The sequence below is a fragment of the Halyomorpha halys genome, unplaced genomic scaffold (genome assembly GCF_000696795.3).
Source record: "Halyomorpha halys isolate HHAL.00 unplaced genomic scaffold, Hhal_1.1 Scaffold487.1, whole genome shotgun sequence".
NCBI classification, from domain to species: domain Eukaryota; kingdom Metazoa; phylum Arthropoda; class Insecta; order Hemiptera; family Pentatomidae; genus Halyomorpha; species Halyomorpha halys.
In genome coordinates this window covers 384,783-399,087 of record NW_027111707.1, presented here as the reverse complement: position 1 = coordinate 399,087, position 14,305 = coordinate 384,783, and the positions used below count along the sequence as shown (strand labels likewise).

The window sequence follows — 14,305 nt, the reverse complement described above, 5'->3', positions numbered from 1 at the left end:
ATATATGTTTATATCAACCATTTAGGCCAACATAATCCCTAACTTACATACAACGCATACATACTCTATGTAACGTTAGAAAGTTAGTTCAATAAAGGCAAAAAAGTGCTCAATTACCAATCAGATAGTTCTATTCAGAGCCGGGAAAAAATTAGTTATAAATAAAACAATGACTAAATTTCCATTGATACAATGTTTATTTATTAATAAAACATTGGATATAACATTTTATTTATAAATAATATTTGCTCAGCTCGGATTTTATTATGCAACATGATCATATAACGGAAAGCTCTCTTAACAGAAATTTTATTAAGGTTCCGACCAACAAAATACAAATCTGAACTCCGCAATTACGGAACTCCTCCACTCCGGACCCCCGTGTGATTTCCCCAAAAAAATTCAGACACACTTGCACTTTTCAATCCTTTATAATGGACAAATGTTAACAAATATGTACATACAAACTCATAATTCCAGAATTAAATTATTGGATTATTTGAAAAATAAAAAAAATTGTACATAATATTGGTTGTTCCCGTATTAAAATTATTTTAGAGAAGTAAACATTATATTATTACTTAACAAAAAAATTAATTCTTATGTCAAATCATTGCGAAAATACAAGTTACTCATTTTTATAATTTATTATTAAAATAAATTAAAAGAAAAAAGTGACCTTTTCTTTTTTTAATCCACAAACTTAATTATTTAAATCATTCATTCTAAGAATTTTCATATTTGACTTAGAAGTAGTAAGGACTACAAAAAAACAATCTTTAAGTCATTAAAAAAAAAAAAACACAAGGTCTTAGAGACATTTTTAAAGAATTTAAGAAGTGAGAAAAAATGTAATAAATATTCTTCAAAACTACAAAAAAAAGTTTTTGAGAAAAAAATGTCACTGAAATGGCAGTTTTTTTTTCTGACTTATGAAAGTTCATAGCTTAAACGATACATGCATAATTTTGTTATTTCATTTTATATTCATCCTTCTATAACGAACAAAATTATCTTCACTATAAGTGCTCGTTATATGAAAGTTTTACACTACCACTTAATGACATCATTGATCATTACCTAGTTCCCAGATGTGCAATTTGGTTGAATTCGCAGGGACCCGATTTCTCTAAACCGGAGCCTTAACACCTGGAGATCTCCCCAACCTAATCCGGATTCTTGTGAGAACCCAACTGCCTAACCGTGCGCTTTGATACTCGGGTATCAAGAACGGCTCTCTCTCTCATAAGGTAGCGAAGGAAAAAAGATTAAAAAGAAAAAAGTAGAACATCAGACAGGTTTTGAGATATCTATAATCTATTTTGAAGATTATATCGCTCGGGGATAGGTACTTAAGGCAATAAGGAGTTGAAGAGGAAATGTAGTTCTTAAATAATTCGTAAATATCCCCCACAAAACTTTCTTGCATTTATAAAAACAATACAAATTATATATGACGGTTATTCCTTTGAATTAATTATTAATCAGTAAATAGCAAATAATAATAATGTGTTAATTGACGTTTCAGGTAATAGACAAAGTCTAAACAAAACATCCTGTGCTGTATGCAATCATAACATCAAAAATATCCTATATTTATTCAGAGAAAAGTTCCTTTAGAATAATATAAGATAGAAAGAAAATGAGTCAAGTGGATTAGAGTAATCTACATAAATTTAAAAAATAAACATAATGAAATAATAGAACATCGTATGGTAATCTCTAATAATAATAAATTGGCAAAAATATATTTGTATTAGTACAACGTTTAAATGAACGTTATAGACATCCAATACATAGTATAAAATGTTTTAAAAAATGGAACCAATTAAAAAAAAAAATTAAATGAAAAATAAAAATAACAAGAATGAAATAAAAACAATTAACACTAAATACCAATGTAACTTTTAGCTTCCTCGTCGGTGAGAGCTTCAGATAAATTTGGGGTCAGTCATATTCTGCTAACTGTTGGTAAATAGAGAGAGCATTCTTCAAAAATATGTTTAATCGTGAGAATGGTCGACCTCCAACATGCCAATATTGGCCATGTTGGAGGTTGACCATGGTTTTCTGACCAGACGAGAGTGCTTAAGGACTATTCTTAAGCGGGTTAGAGCAACTTCCTGCAGGATCTCGACCATGGTTTTACTAATCTTTTAATTTGCTAGGAACTCGTTCATTACACATGGCCAGTGAACTTCCTAGCATCAAAAAAGTCGTTTTTTGCACTCCAACTTTTTGATTACTTTCATGAAAACTTCGTATAATTACTAGTCAAAATTGTTGAGTCTGCCAAGTATAGGCAGGGGAAATACAAAATGACGGCTGTTTAAAAATTTTAAATAAAATTGATTTTCATTCGGAGTCATCAATTTCATTGATTATATATGAAACTATCTACAAGACTAGAAAACCTAGTGTTGCTTCCTGGCAGACATCTGTATAATACCTACAGTAGTTCCTCAGATATAGTTTTTCATAAATCAAAACTTTTGTCCAAACAATCACAAATCATCTTGTTAATATATTTTAGCAAATATCATGAAAACTACTACTCCTGTGAAGATGAACGTCATAAAATACTTTATAGCACAATAAATTAGCTTTAATTTGAGTTCTAATAGACATTTGTACGTCTCATCATCGTAGACAGGTCAGTTAGGGCTAATTTTTTAGTAAATGTACTAAACTTTGATTAATGTTCAATTAGGCTTTCTAGTGTTGTTGGTAGTGTTAACGATACGGAGTTCTGAATGAAAATTTTTATTTTAACGTTTTGAAATAGCCACCATTTTTTATTTCCTCTAACTATACTTGGCAGACTCATCAATTTTGACAAGAAATTATATATAGTTTTCATTTAGTCTATAAACCTCCTCAAATCTACCAATGTCGTAACTGCAACAGTTTTCACCTCATTTCAGAACATCAATTTAAAATTAAGTTTCCGAACACGTGTAATATCAAACTTCTAAGTCTCAAAAAGTTTAGTAATGAAGATAAGAAATGTTAAATGGAAAAAAGTTGTCGGGTTGGTGGGAGTATACTCGAGGGAGGTGGAGGGAGGAGTTCAGTCTGGCTGCAGGCAGCGATGGGACAGCATCTCTTACGTTTAGTCATCTTCTGCTTCTTACCCGGTAAAATCTTCACCAACAAACAACTTTAAAAAATAATTATAATTTTTTTTTTCATATAAACATCTTACATATATATTTTAAAACAAAATATAAATATATCTATATTCTATAACACATGACACCAGAAAACGAATACAACAGATTTTGTGTATCCTTTAAATGTGTTTAAATGAGTGTGAGTGAAAGAAAAAATATATCATTATGAGGATAAACGGCGGAACCGGAACTTGTTATAGACCGCGATGGGAGGAAGTAGTTCCTGTAACTAACAAGTTCACCATCTTGTCAATGCCTCCTAGAGAAGGTGAGTTATTGATATATTTCATTATATAGAATTCTAAAGGAACGGTGGAATAGAAGAAGAGGAATAATAAAAAAAAATATTAAGTCTATAATTTATCATAGACATAATCAATGAGATAATCATAAACGGTCCAATATACCAACAAACATATAATCAATATAATATGAAAAAAAAATCTCATATTTAGTTCCCAAGTTATAGAATTAATATTGTTTTACCCCGTGATACTCTAAGAGCAAAACTGTTAATTAACAATTTAAAAAGTTGGAAATAGGCCATAATATTATAGGAATTATGGTGTTAGACAAATTGGTAATTGAAATTATTCAAATATTAGAGGATAGGTATAAATAATTCAAATTTAATATTAATACTAATACTAATACCAATTTTTGTTAGTAGTTGACAAAGAACAAAAAGGAATATGTAATGTAAAAACAAAAGAGATAAATAGCGAATATTTTTAGAATAAAACAAATTGTATCAACAAAGAAATCTAGTTTTAATAAATAAAAAAAATATCAACAGAATAATTGATATTTGATTTATGTCGGTTTAAAGATATTTCACGTTATATCATGTATGTATGTTTAGAGCTGAGCCTGCTTTGTAAAAATGGGTGAAGAACCCATTTTCAAATTATTATTTTTCATTACAAGTTTCAATACTTAATTATAATCATAAGTTACTTAATTGTTTTGAAAAAACTATTATTTTAACCTTGTGATAATCTAGTATCAAACACTGAATATATATATATATATATATATATATTCATGTTCTATATTTTATTTCGCAGTCTGTAGATATATAATTATTAGCAACATCGATATGAAAATGTTAAAATTCTTTTTTAAACCAAACTGGGTACTACCGACTGATTTAAATAAAAAGTCTATTTCATTTTATTTATAAAATTAAATTCTACAGTCGTATACATTATTTTTAATAATGAAAATATTTTAAAAAAGTTAACACATTGGAATAGACTTGAAAAAACGAAGTTCAACAATTCGTATAAACTTATTAAAATAAGTATTCTGTAATTAAAAAATAAAAGTATAAATATTAGCATATTTCATTGAGATTGGATGGTTTTTCCAGATCGAATCCAAAATGAATTTGTTATTTTAACAATAAATCTCGAAGTGGTGTAGACCGAAAAAAAGTGAAAAAAAGTTCTTCGACCAATAAAAAATAAATTTGGCACAGCTTTAGATTGACTTTGTTCAATCTATAATAATAATAATAAATAAAATGGTTATAAAATTATAATTAATAATATAATTAAATGGAACGAATGTTAACGATTCATTACAAATGTATTTGTAATATATTTACTTCTTTTGTTTCAACAACTATGCATTTAACTATTAAAAATTATCAATGAATTATGTCCCAAAACATCTGTAACGTAAAATATCGTTTAATAAAAAATCTTAATATTTCATTGGATATGTTTATCTAATTACAACTGATTTTCTTAAAAATCATTTCAGTAGTAATGAAACAGATGAATAGGGGACATATTTTTTTTAAAGAAAAACATAAATTTTACATTGCCACATTATCTTTTAAGTAATTAAAAACAAAATTACCACAGATACGAATGGTACAATATTTCATAATAAATCAGATTCTGAAAGGCGGTTTAAATCAGAGATTTTACGAGGAATAAATAAAAAAAAAATCATATTAAAGAAATGAAAAGGAGTTACCAAAAAGTTACCCAAAACAACAAAAAGTGTAACGGCTAATCGATATACAAAAAAACTAAACCATAAAAGTTACTTATCTTACATAGATATCTTATAAGTCCATTATTACAAGTCATGAATTTGTTTGTAGTAAGTCCGTTAGTAATATTTATGTTTTTATATTTTCTTATAAGAACTAATGTATGTTAATGAAATAAAAAATATTCTTAACGACTTACTAAAATACCTGGCGGTAATAAATCTATTTTCGTAAAATGTATAAATAGGAAGTCTTCAAGACGTATTCATAGTTGGGGAGAAACTAGACTCCCTTAATTAATAAACCAGGCAATGAATAATATTTCTTTTAATAAATAAATATGCAATAAATGATGTCTGGGTAGTAAAAATTACACTAATGAAGTCTGGTTCACCACTACCTACGGATATATTTTTAATTTATTGTTTTCTTTTTCTTTATGGGGATGTATTTTTTTTTCTAAATCTGACTTGGACATGATATTGTTCATAATTCAGAGAAATATTATTTCAAACATAAAAGGAAAAAAAAAACGTACTAATACAATTTCGCGAATACTTTAAGAAATTTGTTAAAGATAAATGCTTTGAGGAAACAATATGAAGAGACTGGGTCAATCGAACGTACTTTGAAGTGTCTGATTTTAGGCGTCTAGAAAACTTTAAAAAAACAAAAAAAAACACTCGAGATATGTGAGCTCGTAGATACTCGGGTTCAGAGTATTTTTTAAATTTATAATTACAGAGATTATGAAATAAATCTTTGAAATCATAATAAAATTCCACACATCATTATCAATAAAAAAAAGAAGATATCTTTGTGAATCAGTAACGGATGTAATTACATTCTGACAAATTTCAATCGGGTCTAATCTGGGTTGTAAAAGAAATTCTTTGTTTTGAAATATTAATAAAATATGATTGGCGGATATGATATATTTTCTAATTTTTTTTTTTCTAAAAGAATGCATAAAGAAAAATAAAAAAGCAAATAGTTACTTTTCTTAGAGAAGAAGATATTAGTGTGAATTTTCATAAAGCTAGTCATTTTTAATTCATCAATTTAAAACTTAGCAAGTATGAATCAAAAGTTAGTATGAAAATACATGTTTAAAGTATTTTTTGTATTTTTTACTACAGGAAACATCAGCAAGTCTTTTAATTACATCAATTTAGTTTTTTTATTGTAAGGAGGGTTTATTTTGTTTCTATCTCTGCACTGTTTCTTCAATATAATTAGGAATAATAATTGTAATATTATAAGAATATATATTTTCGGAAAATTTCAAACTACTTTTGAAAAAGTACATATTCGTTTATAAACACATCAGCCATATTTATAAATATATTAATTTAATGAGGGAAATGGAAGCATGAAAAAGATAAAAATGGTTCGACAATAAAGTCAACTCCATCCAAATCCGATTTTGGTTGAAGGTTTTTTTTTTTTTTTTAATTTGTATAGTTTATTATACAACTAAAATAAATTTCAATAAAATATTTTAACACCAACTGGGAGAAATAAAATTTAAAATAAATTTCTACAAGTACTTTTAAAAGTTCTACAATTGAAAATAATTTTTAAATTAATAATGACTGGGATAAAGATAAAAATGTTCGAAAATGGCCAGTAAAAAGGTCAAAACATAATAAAAATGTATAAGTATTGTATATAAACTAAAATTTAGATAATAAATTTTTACATTTATAAAAACAAACCCGGGCTTAATATGATTTTAACTTCTTCTATCTCTACAAAAATTAATTATTCTTTAATTAATTAATTTTAGTTAATATTTTAAATTAAAAATGAATAATCCTATAAAAAAAATCAAATTGTTTATACTAATTACAAAATATAAGTAAAAAATCAAATACAATTGGGACAGGGATATTTACAAAAATTAAATAAATATAAAAGAAAACTTATTTTCGAAAAAATACAATTCACCAAAAAGGCCACTTGCGAAATGCAACTACCAGGAGGGATGTTTTATTTCGAAATATGAAGATTTATCTAAACTGAACCTGTCCTATAAAAAAATAATTTATTAATATTTTCTTTTTAATAATTTTAGATAGTGAAGTTTTGGCCAACAGTCGACCATGATAAGATTGCTATAAATGCCAAAACTAACAATACTAGGGAAGTCTGTTTGATTTACTGGTGCTATCGTTAGAGAACAGATTGCCTTTCGGATGTTTCTTTTCTATAAAGATATGTGGAATCAAAGAGGAATCTTGAGCTGAGCTCGTATTGAAAAACGAAAAGTGACTTTATGCACTTAAATTTTATAAAAAAAAATAAGGAAAATAATTAATTTTAATTAACAATTATACATTGTTCCAAAACATTTAATGATACACAAACGGATATTCATTTTATTTTATTTTTTCTAATAATAAAACTTGATTTGGAAAGACAGAAACTTCCCATTACCCTCCCAAGGATATATATATCTATTAAAAATGAAAATTAATATTCAAAAATATATAATATCACCAAAATAACAAAGTCTATATAAGTTTATGTACTAATGAATTTATTACTTTTGGTAAGAATTTTAAAGCACATGAATTTTACCCAAATTTATTGAGCCCAGAGTCTGGACAAATCGATGTAAGTTATTTTTATGTTATCTTTCATCATTTAATATAATAACTAATGATTTTTGAAACATCTAGAATCCTATTAAAAATTGCTTTTTCAACTAGACCGTAACAAACCATACTATTTATTAAATATACTGCAATATTAGACACATAAATAAAATAAACGATAAATGAAAAAAAAAATTTTTAATTGCTTTAAAAAAAAAGTGTACACATTTTCCTAAAAAAATCAACTACTATACTTCATAAAGAAATGGTCAAATGAGTAGAAAATTCAGTTAGAATAACGCTAGACATGGGCGACATATAGTAAAAGGAGGAATAAATTGTGTGAACATTTAAGTACTTGAGGCCTAAAAGCTTTTAAAGAAATAACATAAAATAAAAACTTAAAAATGGTTATATGATAAATAAACATTTTAGAAATGAGAAAGAATTTCTACAGTACTTTTCAATTGAAAGGTACAGGGTGACCGTTAGTTCAGCAAGGGCCCAATGGTTTCTCTTAATATTTATTATGTTTTATTCTTTTCATTAATTAATTAATTCATATACGAATTAAGGCATTATGAAAAAAAGAAATTTCTAATAAATAAAAATAGTTTATTAATATAAAATATAGCACAATTATTTTACAAAAATAAAAAGCCTTCAGAGTGCTTCAGTAATCGGTATTGCGGGTACTGTAGAGCCCCCATCTCCGTATCCATTTCTAAATTATATCTATAGAAAATATATGATAAAGCATTGCGGTAATTGTATACCCTCTGCTCCGTGTCTATTCTTTAGTTATATCACAAGAATATTTGTAACTGAAATTTTCATTTTGAATTTTATGTTTATATTTTTTCATTATCATATTTTATTTATATCTGAAATTTTAACAAGGGCTTAAAAGGGGGACATAAATAAATAATAAATCTATTTTTCAAAAAAACTTTTGAATTTTATTGATTCTTTTAGTAAACTCATATTGCCCCCCCCCCCTCGGACGCCCTGGCCCCGGGTATCATGGAATATCGTTCCTGAAGGATAGTCTGGATGGGAAATGCTAGAAACAACGCCTGATTATTATCAAAATAAAATATATTTATTACAAATGATGGTTGAACGCCAATTATATTGGCCGTATTATGTGAATGAGATATCTTCATGTCCGATCTTATCGAACCTGTTTCAAAAATATTTGTTACATGGATATGCATATCCACATCTCTTTGGTTGTGTCGATACCGTCTGATTCAGTAAGTCTTACACTGCCATATTTCTTGAAGGAATCCGAAGCTAAACATTAATTTGTCTTACAAATGGAAGAGATTTTGATTTATGTTCTTGAAATCAAAATATTTATGAAGAATTTTATTTAACCATTTGAATTCTTACTACTGTTAAACAAATATTTACTTAAAACTACAACCTTAATATCATTTCCTGTTATCTTCAATTCTTGCCAAATCTTAACATGATAAGGATGTGAAAAAAATGTTTCGCCTAGTTTAGATTGTAAATAGACCAGTTATCTGTAGTGACATAATATAAAGTACATATTTTGGTGATGAGGATGTCACATTCTATAATAACTTACAAGGTGAAGGTACGCACGTGGCATCATCATTTTCAATGTAACTTTTTTTTGTGACTTATTGTCTTCTCGCATTCTTGCCAATGCACCCTACTCTAGTAGCCGGAAAAAAAAAATTACAAATAATTTTAGAATTTTTTTGTTATTGTATAACCTTCCTCTGCTTGTACTTAATGATTAACATATACCAATCGTTTGTTTTTTCGTGTAGCATTAGAAAACAAAAAAGATTTTTGATTGTATTAAATGTATAAAGAAAAAAAAAAGTAGCTTCCAGTAAAGTAATCAAAAAAGATGTATTTTTTTAAAAGAGAAAAATCATGTATTAGACTGGTTCCGCATCCACGAAGTAAATTCATAACTCCTCATAAAGTAACCCAAATTTAACGTAACTACAACTGTTGGAAACCTAAATTTCTTCTCTTCCTAACCATATCAATATCATTTTTATTTCATGTCTTAATATGACATCTTATAGGTTCGAAATAAGAAAAAAATTATTAAATAATTTACTTTATATCTCCAGTTCTGATCAGTTCACGAAAGCCCGGTTTTTACAATTTCGTGCACTTTAGATGGTACTAAACCCTCTCCTAACTTTCGTGTAGATTAATGGAGTCGGGCTGAAATATTATATATATTTTTAAAAATTAAATTAAGGAATTAAGAATCCTCCAGGCTTTATATAATTATCGTTACAAACTACAATGAAGAGGAAATATATAAATGCAATTTAATAATAGGTGAATATATCGGAATTGGAAATAAAATTATAATTTTGTTGAAATGGTCGAGGCCTAAAAATAAACGAATATTTTTTACGATCTTACTCAGGAAGGTACTTATATGCACAAAACTATTATGTTCCCGTAAATATTGTCATGAAAAACCAATCAAGTAATCAAGTCTTCAATATTTTTCATATTTTATAAAATTTTATAGTAATTTGCTTCTTTATGCAGATGTTTGGCGTATATGTCCAGAACATGCGCGCACAGAAAAAATGTCCAATTAACAAAGTTTTCACAGAGAAGCATCTGCGGGTTGAACATATATCGTATCACAGACACAAAATTGACCTAAATCTTGTCAGTTACATTAATTATTGATATATATTTTAATAACCGTAGTATCTTTAATTATTAACAATATCACATTCCAAACAACTGTATTTTACTCTCCATTTGATAACCATAATTACTTTCTCAACCAATCAAAGACCCTCAAACTAGCAACTTGAAAAATCTAAATAAAAAAATTTTTTCTTACGATAAGACAGAAATTTGTGTTTTCTCCCTAAACCTGAATTCGAGAGTATTTGCATTATATTATTACTTATGTGATGCATATTCCGAACCGGCTATCCTTGGAAGGATGAAACCAGTCGTTTATAGCTAAAGCTATAAATCTTCAAAGATATGAATCTGCAAAATGTCATCTTGATGTCAAGAACGACAAAGATCAAAAATGCTAAAAAGGTGTTAAAACAAAAACAAAATCGCATCAAGTTTTAATCTTAATATAAAAATCTAAAAAAATAAATCGGAGTATATAATTAATATTGTATTGAAGTTTTTTCTATTTATTATTTTTTAATTTACTTATATCTCTTTATATATGGTGTGAATCCTCTATTACCAACATCTCTATTACCAATGGAAACGGAATGTAATACTACATAATAATAATAATAATAAAAGTAGTACCTTTAAACAATTTAAAGCAACTAATGGTTTTTATTTTAAAAAATACAATAAAATTACACATTATTAGCGTCCATAACACTATAATTATATAAAAATCTAAAAAAATAAATCGGGTATTAAATTAATATTGTATATAGAAATGGATGTTTAAGTTTAATTTTCCTCTATTTATTAGTATTTAATTTACTTATGTATATCTCTGTATATAAATAATTATATAGTTATTTTCTAAGGCATAGATAATCATAATTCTTATCACCTTTGATGGTTAACGGGATTAGGATTAAGGTGGACGTATATGGATTCAGTGTATTTTTTCTAGGTTAGGGCAAGAAAAGGAGGGTGAGCGAAATCAATGGGACAATCAAGTAATATGAGCTTTATATAATATTATTATACTTTTATTATTTATTAATAAATTAATTATAATTTATACATTTTTTCTTGGTTTATGAAAATTTAATATGGTCCGATCTTTATCTATAGTAGCTCTTATTTATTTTTACCCCTGAAGTACCGCCTTTTACAAGTACTGTCCGTAGTTTATATATAACTCTTTAAGAGTATATATTATATATATATATAAAGAGGACGAAAATTGCAACTGCTCGCCGAGTACTGGGTGAAGGGTGTCGCGTAGAGTTTAGCAACCATTTCCTCATTATCTCTTAACTCTCACGGTCTCCAATACTCATCTTCCCCTCACTGGCTTTTGACCGGCACAATAAAAATAATTTTTAGCATCCTCATTCAGTCACCATAAAATGGTAATAAATAATAATAATGAACAACCAGACAGCAGTAAAAAAAAAAACCGGTCCGGAGGAGTAATGAGATGTTCAACAAATAAATAAAAATATAATGAAATGAAAATAAGGAAGTTTTATAAAAAAACAAAACAAAAAAAAAAACTGTCTGAGTTATTATCATTTATTAAAATTTAATGATGAATATAATTTTAATATTTTTTTTTTAGAGCTTTGGGAAGAATTAAAACATTCATTTAATCCAAAATTGTGATATTTACACTCCTAAAATTGTAGATTTTAACTTATTCGCATTCGAGCCAAGAAAACCTGTTTTAACTTGTCCATCCTCCCTCTAAGTTTTTATTTTCAGAGATTTAAGAGTACCCTAATCCAGCTGAAAAAAATGCAGAAACTCTCTTAAAATCGAAATTGAATCCCCAAACATTTTACGAATGACCGTGAAAATTCGAAAAATAAATATGGACGGCAATGCTCTCGACTCTAACACTTCTTCTTGGTATCATAACCTAGATGTTTACAAGTAAAGGGGACTATTTTTATCGAATACGCAGAAATATTCTAACTTGTGCTCTAAAAAAAATGTTTTTGAAATTTTCACGGGAGATTATTTTATCTTGAAGTTGAAAAGATTGTGCTGGGACAGGAGAGGCACATGTAATATCGATTAATTTAACAAATTTCGTAAAAATAAGTTAACAGCTAAAAGAAAAATTAAATTCTGTTTTTTGGAGATAGTTTAAAAAAAAAAATTCATGCTCCTAAATCACAAATTGGACGACACAAAACGTATGGACTTCACTTCTGGCACTTTCTCAGAGATCGAGCCACATGGTCTTTTAATGATAAATATTTTTGGAAGTAAAATTATAATTTTTAATTATTATCGAAATTAAACCAATTCTTCTCATGTTTTAATATATTGTATCAAAGTACAAAAAGCATAAGATATAATCTTACCAACATGTGCCATATTATCCAACACATGTCCTAATCTAAGCCTGAGGTGTGCTCAAATTTATTCCACAAGTATTATATTGAATATAATTTAATTTGCATTGAATTTAGGTATAATGGCATATTTCTCAAACAACAAGGAAATAAAATAAAAACATATATATTGCGACATTTAAGAGAACATAGTAACGCAATAGAGATCCGTATTTATGATCAATTTGCATGATCGGTTAATTTGATAAATTCGAAGTGCTATTTTAACGTCCATATTAATAACCCTTGACACCATTAAAATGGAGGAAAAAACACCGTAGAGGCTCTTCAAGGATTTTTATACTAAAAAGGTGATAGTTGAGCATCGTTTGAGAACGAGGCGTTCAATGATCTTCATTACAAGTGTACAAACAATCGATTACTCTATCTTTAGCTTAGAAATCACAATCAGTGCACTTGAAGATTAATAAATATATCTCTTGAAATGGACGGAGTGTTTCCGTAACAAGCCAACGGTCGATAATGCCATTTCAGGGAGGGACTTACTTTACAGCTTGCATATAGAACTAGAATTTAATTTCGTTGTGTTTAATTGCTAGTAAAAGGTATTATAATATATCTAAGATGCGCGAAGAAGAAAGAGGTATTCATACACTTCGATATCCTAACAGGTCCTAAGATTTCTAAACAATTACACACAAGTAAATAATGTATATATATATTTTTTTTCCTCTTAACAGTAACCCCATAAAATTATTTCCTTTATACATGTTCCATGCCATGAGGCATGCTACATATATTATATGTTTACAGTACAAAATATTTGACTATATATAATTTGTTACATTGTTTATAACGTTTTAAAAAAAGTAAAACAAAGCACATAATTAATTAATAATAAAAAAAAAAAAAAAGAAGAAAGAAAAAGAAGGAAAAAATAAGATAAAAAAAAAAGAAAAATTCCAAACACAAACAAGAGGTTTTAGATTGCCCTTCTATAATTAGTCAGCTGGCCAAAGTCAATTTGTTTTGTGAATTTTAGCAAGTCTGTCTTAAATTTAGTATAAAGTATATGTTCTGGTTCAGGCTAGTTGCCTTGTTTCAGTATTACATCTTGTATTAGCTGAACTCTTGTCGGTCATATAGTTTACATTCATAAAGTATATGTTTGAAATTGTGCACTTGTCCATCTTCATCATACTTGTACGTCGTCATAATATTAAATCGTTTCAAGTAATATTTTGTGTAACCATGGAAAGTAAGAAATTGTGTCAATGTGTATTCTGTGCTGTGTATTTGTTTGTGATTATGTAATGTTATTCGTGGAATGTATTAGTGAAGGCTAGGTGGTTTATTCGAAGCATTCCACATTGTGTTCCAGCTTGCAACGAGCTCAATATATATGTATAGGGAGGGTGTTTTTTTAAGCCCGATAGAACTTGAAATTGTAAAAAATAACACAAAAAATTAAATTGTAATCAAAATTTTTTTTTTATTCGAAAGATCAAT

At 27.4% G+C, this 14,305-nt stretch overlaps 1 protein-coding gene across 1 annotated transcript in view; it reads left to right on the top strand.

The window, feature by feature from the left end:
* Positions 1-3,070: 3,070 nt before the first annotated feature.
* The window catches only part of LOC106683479 (uncharacterized), a 109,057-nt gene continuing 97,822 nt past the window's right edge, over positions 3,071-14,305 (top strand). The window contains exon 1 of the mRNA XM_014424980.2: positions 3,071-3,137. Within this exon, the coding sequence (XP_014280466.1) occupies positions 3,092-3,137 (46 nt within the window). The 5' untranslated portion in view covers positions 3,071-3,091. The remainder of the gene's footprint in view (positions 3,138-14,305) is intronic.